At 34.8% G+C, this 7,691-nt stretch overlaps 1 protein-coding gene across 1 annotated transcript; it reads left to right on the forward strand.

Moving 5' to 3' along the window:
• Nucleotides 1-720: 720 nt before the first annotated feature.
• LOC139865994 (KH domain-containing protein At4g18375-like) lies at nucleotides 721-7,282 on the forward strand. The gene is made up of 8 exons (XM_071854119.1): nucleotides 721-802; nucleotides 1,449-2,040; nucleotides 3,096-3,557; nucleotides 4,367-4,612; nucleotides 4,692-4,883; nucleotides 5,062-5,177; nucleotides 5,655-5,736; nucleotides 6,770-7,282. Exons 2-8 carry the CDS (start codon nucleotides 1,480-1,482, stop codon nucleotides 7,049-7,051), a joined length of 1,941 nt encoding a protein of 646 aa, XP_071710220.1. The 5' UTR covers nucleotides 721-802; nucleotides 1,449-1,479; the 3' UTR covers nucleotides 7,052-7,282.
• The last annotated feature ends 409 nt before the right edge of the window (nucleotides 7,283-7,691 follow it).

Here is a 7,691-nt window from a genome sequence, read left to right on the forward strand (position 1 = left end):
GGACAACTAGTTGTAGGTTACTAACAAGGACAGCTGACTTAATAAACTTAAAACATCAAAATATATTAAAAGTGTTGTAAATATATTTTGAACATACTTTGATATATATGTATATATTGTTATAGGTTCGTGAATCAACCAGTGGCCAAGTCTTACTTCCCGACGAAGTAAAAATCTGTGAAAGTGAGTTATAGTCTCACTTTTAAAATCTAATATTTTTAGAATGAGAATACATGCAGGTTTTATAAATGATTTACAAAATAGACACAAGTACGTGAAACTACATTCTATGGTTGAATTATCGAAATCGAATATGCCCCTTTTTAGTAAGTCTGGTAATCTAAGAATTAGGGAACAGACACCCTAATTGACGCGAATCCTAAAGATAGATCTATCGGGCCCAACAAGCCCCATCCAAAGTACCGGATGCTTTAGTACTTCGAAATTTATATCATATCCGAAGGGTGTCCCGGAATGATGGGGATATTCTTATATATGCATCTTGTTAATGTCCCCGAATGGTGTAAAAAGACAATTTTTTAAAAAAAAATGTATTTTGTTTGAAGCCTAAAAAAAAAAAAAAAATAAAAAAAAAAAAAAAAAGGGTATTTTAAACAATTTCCCATAACTTACGGAGTACCTTTTTGTTATTCACAGCAAGTCCATTTCGGCCCACATCAATAAATAGAACGCCCAAACCAAGGATCCGAAAACAAAATGAAAACATAACACGAAATATAGCCCTAATTTCAACTTCCAGATTATCTCTTTCGGTGAATTTCCCTTAACGATTCTTCATTTGGTACGTCTTTATCTAATATTTATTTATTTCTCAATTGCTGGAATTCTAAATAAATTAACATTAACATTAACATAATAATCATAATCATAATACATAGTTTATTCTGGGTTCTAAATTTGATATATTTCTTCAAGTTTAATAGTAATTTTAATCATCTTTCTCTTATAATCAGTAAACAGAATAGAATAGAATAGAATAGATGTCGAATTGTGAAATTAATCAAATACTGTTCTGGTGTAGCATGAAACGTATGGGTTCTGTTTTATCCAATCCTAATAAATTATTAAAAAAAAAAAATGCTTTAGGCGTAGTTGGGAACAACCAAAAAGTATGCATTTGGTAAGTGTGCTGATAATAATGTGTGGATCTACTTCATTATCAATCTGGTTTACTTAAAATTATCAATAATAATTTTCGTTGAGTCGAATCTCGATTCTTGCAAAAGAAATGGAACTATAAATTTATGTTGCACCAGATGGTTGGCCTTATGGATGACTTAGAGATCTAGGGTCACTTTCGTATATGGAGAACTAACTTAAATACTCAACAAATTAAATACAATTCCTGAATTCAGTAGCTTATATTTAGATTTCCCAGATTTTTTTGAACTTATATTCACGTTTTATATATTTCATTTGTGGTTCAGTTATAGATTTTGTGGCTGTATCGAAGGGAACATGAGATCATCTTTCAAGAAACGACCTAACTCCCGTAATAAGCAAGGTGGTAATAAAAGAGGCAAATTTGGTGACCCATCTTCTGAAACCTCTCATACTCCAGAAACAAGCTACCGAATATTATGTCCAATAGGAAAAATCGGTGGTGTAATTGGAAAAGGTGGTGGAATAATCAAAGCTTTACGAGAAGAAACGCAAGCTAAAATCAGTGTTGCTGAAACAGTACCTGGTTCAGAAGAAAGAGTAATAACAGTATCCAGTCCTTCTGCAATGCTGCCGTTACAAAATAACAATGAGTTGGAGTTGTATTGTGCAGCCCAAGCTGCTTTTTTAAAAATTCATGATAAGATTGTTGCGGAAGACTTGATTGGTGTAGTTGAAACTGATGAAGGTACGGTTGTAACTGCACGTATGCTTGTTCCAAATAATACTGTTGGGTGTGTTTTGGGGAAGAAAGGTGATGTCATTCAGAGATTAAGGAGTGAGACTGGTGCAAGCATACGCGTTTTACCTACAGATCAGCTTCCTACATGTGCTTTGAGTACTGATGAACTGGTGCAGGTAATTATCTTATTTTTATACTGATTATGTATTATGTATATGTTGTGTCTATCTACAGAAACATGAGGAGTGTGTGTTCTATGATTCTATCCACTTTATATACTGGGACTTATTAACTGACTAATTGTATTAAAAACTTACCAACGTTTTGTTTATTAGCGGTAATATGGTATTTTCTACCTCCTCACAAGGTAAAAAGAATTCGTGAATACGACAACTGGCCAGCTTTTATATGCAATCATCTCTTTAACAATCGAGATATAATCTTTATTTTTTGTTTTACTATTGATTATTCATATTTAACAATCGAGATATCATCTCTTTAACTATCGAGATATTATCTGTTTAACAATCGAGATATGATCTTTACTTTTAATTGTAATTTTTATGTACAATTATGCACCGGCTGTCGTTAACATGCATAAGTGTATTGTACATATTGGTTAATATTAAATTTTTGATGGTGGTTATTCAAATATACAATATATTTATGCACCTTAACGACCTTAACGACAACCCTAAGGTTTCTCGTTGACATGCATAAGTGTATTGTACATTATGGTTAATATTGACTTTTTGGTGGCGGTTATTCAAATGTACAATATAATATATGCACTTTAACGACAACCCTTTCCGTCATGTACTATACACTTATGCATGCTAAAATACCCGAGACCGGTTAATGCAAGAACTATAAATAAAGGACTAAGATCCCCTATAAAATAAAAAATATCACAACGGGGTGTCGTTAGATAAATCCTTTTATGTAATTATTACAGTATTAATTATTACGGAGTATCTTTCATCTTTTATTGTTAATTGTTATTATATTATTATTATTATTATTATTATTATTATTATTATTATTATTATTATTATTAATCATGATTATTATGATTATTATTTATTATTATTATTTTGGCTACTACAAAAACACTGTTGCTACACGCTTAATTTTACATCTTGTACGTGAGTGACAGATACATATGCCTCTATATTTTTTTATCGATGCATCTGTGAGGAACATATATCTCACTTATCTTTTAACCATTCAGATATCAGCTACACCAGCTATTGCAAAAAGAGCTCTGCACGAAGTGACTACATTGTTGCATCATAATCCACGCAAGGACAAACCTCCATCAAGTTTCCACAGCAGCGGTGGCCACGGTTCGCATCGTCCTGGTCCCCCCATGGACAATATGCCTTCTATGAATTTCATGCGGCCTGATCGTGGTTCAAATGCACGTGGTGCACAACCCTTACCATGGATGGGCATGTATAGTAACGAGCCTCCCAGATTTGGAAACGATGGTTTTAATGGTGATCATGCTGGTGAGGATACTCCAGTTGAATTTTCAATGAAAATTCTTTGTTCAGCAGCTAAAATTGGAGGGCTAATTGGTAAAGGGGGCGCTAATGTAAGGCAGTTACAACAAGAAACTAGAACAAGCATACATGTGGATGAACCATCCGCAGAGTCGGATGAGCGAGTCATTTGTGTGTCCGCATTTGAGGTCAGTAACGTGTGATCTTTAAGAATGTTTGCATATATGCAATTAGTTAATCATTAGTATCAATTTAACAATGCAAATTAGAGGTTACAGAATGGGCAGGTTGGGTAACGTGTCAAGAAGTTTTGGGTAGTTGCTGTAATCGTTTGATTTTTTATTTAAATTTTTTGTAAAATAGTGTATCAGGTACGATTAGAATAGTTTTATTTTTTAAACTATAATTTCTACTGAATAAAACAATTAAGGAGTTTATATGCATTTAAAGAATACTCTTTGGGCAACTTTGCCTGTTCAAACTGTGTTTTTATTAAATCCAAGGTTGCAAAATTCGCTACTCAGGGAGTATGGAGTAATCAGCAACTCGGGGGATTAATCAGATTGGAGTTTTTTTATACATTTAAATACGAGTAATTATTTTCAAAATTAAAATTTCTATATATAAAACAAAACCATAAACATAAACTTTAACATAATTATTTAAAACATAAATTTAATCGTTCAACACTTCAAAAACTCTAAAATTCTAGTAGACTTATATAATGTTGACCAATATTAACTTTGACCAACAATTCCTATTTGACCCTTTAACCGGCATTGACCGATTAATTAAATGGATTTTGGAAAATTGGGTCGGTATGTTCTTAAAAAGGAGTAATCAGGGATTTTTACAACAGTGATTAGATCTAGTTTTATATAACTTGTCATAGCTAAAACATAAACTGAGTTGACCCATATCTTGTCAAATGGGTAATGCCAACTCTACTACAAATGGATCGTCAATCAATGCTTACTGTGACTGTGATTCATGTCAGGTTTTAAGGAACACAAGGTCACAAACGATCGATGCAGTTCTATATCTTCAAGATAAAATAAGTGAACCGAATGAGAAAGGTCTGATAACTTCAAGACTTCTTATTCCATCTAATAAAGTTGGTTGCATCATTGGACAAGGTGGTCAAGTGATCAATGAGATGAGGAGAAGAACAAGAGCAGACATCCGTGTTTACTCTAAGGAAGAAAAACCCAAATGTGCTGGTGAAGATGATGAGCTTGTGCAGGTGATTTGCTTTTTATTTTTAATTTTTTTACTTTTAATCTTTCAAACAAGCGTGCTACAGCTTACTATTACAATATTAGGTTTCTGGGAGTTTTGGTGTGGCTAAAGATGCTTTAGCTGAGATAGCATCAAGATATAGAGCTCGATGTCTCCGAGATGCAAAACCAGGAACCGAGCCTGCTCCACTACCAGGATTCATGCCACGAGGAAGCTTCGCTAGTCAAGGTCCACCTCCTACTAGTGGCATACGAGGTGGTTATGCACCTTTTAAGGTTAGTCTAAATTGCTTTGCTCCTTATTAAAAATATTGTATGATGTTTTTGCTGTAAATTGCTATCCCCGTTTTTTGAAGATACATATACATATTTCCCGCCTTAGTTTATATGATTTTCAAATGATAATTATTATTTGTATCGCTAAATATTATCTTATATTTTATTTTATATGAAGGGCGCTGGAAGAGAGTATGAATCTAATTATCTAAGGGATTATGAACCTCATCCTTATCCAGCTCCTCCAAGGGAATACGATCCTCATGGTTACCCACTTCCTCCACGTGCCCCTGGGTAAAGTAGTTGTTTCATATTATAATGTTGACTAATTTTTCAAATTTGACCAACAAATCCAATTTTGACCTATTAACCGGCGTTGACTGATTAAGTAAACGGATTTTGGAAAATCAGATCGGTCTGGGTAATGGGGGTTTTCTACAATAGTGGTCCAGACAGGTAATTTTAGTATGATCTGGTCGACATGCAAACATTTTTGGATTAATACTAATATTATTGTGTCTGTAGATACAATATTGTAATTAAGTTGTTCTAATAATATTAATATATGTTTTTTTAATACCGTGACCTGCAAGATTTTTTGTTTTTGAAAGAAACGCTTTGGGTGATTTAATAACCGTTTGACCCACGAGAGAGAAAACAACTCAAATCGGCTTACTTACAAATCAATCAATCAATTCATTTATAATACCAACCTATCACCTTTTTGTTACGTGTTAGCTGGATCAATATTTTTGTTTATGTTTTATATAGGTATCCTGGTCTTGTTGATTTTAAGATGCCAAACAGTGGACAAGTTTCTGGTATGGCATCTGGAGCTCACAACATTAGTGAGGTCAGTTAGTTGTTAAACTTTTCGATCTCTTATATACTAACTCGAACCATTGACATCCTGTTAAGCATTAATGTCGTACACATATTACTTATCTGGCTATATGGCTTTATGTGTTTTGTTACTATAATGTACGTAAAGTAAGATCAAGCAATTGGTTAAGCTAACAATCGTGATTGTTTCAATCCAGAAGTTGAAATGAGTATTCTCTTTTGAATTTTGAATTACTTTCATAGTTGCACCATATAATTATTCATTGATATCATGCAAGCTTACTTTATTAGTTTAACTTTTAGAAGATCTTAAACTCATATAAATGGGGTCGTCTATGATCTGAGCTTACGAAATCGAGAAACATTTTGCAAATTATCATTTCAAATGCTTGTCTGATCTATAGCCGTTAAATACTATTGAATCTGTTAAATAACTGCCGTTACCTTTTTTTTTTTTTACCATATCCGTTGTCTCCATTTTCTTCCTAGAAGTTTGACATGTTTGGACCAATTCATATTTAAGATCTCTGATGCTTAATCAAGGTAGTAGGTAAACTGGTACAGTTGATCTTATTATCAAACACTTAAGCAGGGTTGTTGAACTCGGTAAAACTCGGCGAGTACTCGGTTTTAAGATCGGTCTGAGTACCCGGTACAATTACTCGGTCAAACTCGCTCAAACTCGGTCATAACTTGGGATTACTCGGCCAAAACTTGAGACCACTAAATAAATCGGTTAAAACTCAAACAAAATAGGTCAAAAAGTCAAACTTGGTCAACGTTCGAGTACTCCCCGAGTGAGTTGCAGAATACTCTCCAAAAAGTGCCAGCCGAGTACTCCCGACTCGCGAGTTCTCCAACCTTGCACTTAAGGACCGGTGGGCTCATAAGGGTCCAAGTAATCATATGAAACTTATTTTATTCGATGGTACATTATCCAAACCGATAATATTTTCTCATTTTTGTTGGTCAGAATCTTGACCATTCACAAGTCACTCTGAAAGTACAGACTTAAAGTAATCAGTTATTGTTTTGATATACAGGTTCCAGGAGCAAGGCTAAAACCGCAAGATCCATATGCTGTTGGTGCTGACCCTGTTGCTGAGATGCATGGTTCTTCCCAACCATTGAACCCTAGCGACATATACCAAGGATACGGTGGTCCAGGTGCACCGGTCCCCTATGGTACTCAGCAAGGTCTCTTTCCCGATTCACACACATCATATCACGGCCCTACCACAACGACCACCACTAGTACTCATCCACCCTACCCAACACAACAAGGCCATTACCCTGAACCACCACCTTATCAGTATGGACCCTAGACCCTGTCGCATTCTCGGACTCGGACCATGATTTACCACACCTTTTGCAAGACACCTAATTTCCCAACTTTCGTGCTGACCAGACTCAACCAGACTCCAGAGACTTTTGTATGATTCTGCACAATCTTGAGGCCCTTTCCTGCCTAGAATTCAAGACTTATTTGTTGTCTTTCGATAACTATGTGACTTCTGGTTAGGTTCCTTGACATGTTATGTTCTGCCTTATGGGAATCCCTTTAATTTGTACTATGACTTTTTTTATTGACCAAACCTAGGTTGAAAAAATGTGTACACGAGCCAGGTGCTCAAGTTTACCTGGCTAGTAGCTTGGGCTATACTTGTGTTTCACAAATCCAAACGAACTCAGGTTTAAACTTGGCTTCAATTCGGCCTCAACACGTATGGACTAAAATCAAAATATTACCTATTTTAAAAACATAGGTAGAAACTAATCTGTGAATCAAGGCTAGTAGACTCTACATATGTGCAAGGTTGTAGTCAGTCGGGGACTAGTTGGCTGGCCGGACAAGTTGACCATTGAACCATGGTTGCCTATTTTGACATACATAAACACAAGTTGTTTGTAATGTTGACTAAAAGAAACCATAATTTTATAACAAACCCACTACCTAAAAAGGTA

The sequence above is a fragment of the Rutidosis leptorrhynchoides genome, chromosome 9 (assembly GCF_046630445.1).
Source record: "Rutidosis leptorrhynchoides isolate AG116_Rl617_1_P2 chromosome 9, CSIRO_AGI_Rlap_v1, whole genome shotgun sequence".
Lineage (NCBI taxonomy): Eukaryota > Viridiplantae > Streptophyta > Magnoliopsida > Asterales > Asteraceae > Rutidosis > Rutidosis leptorrhynchoides.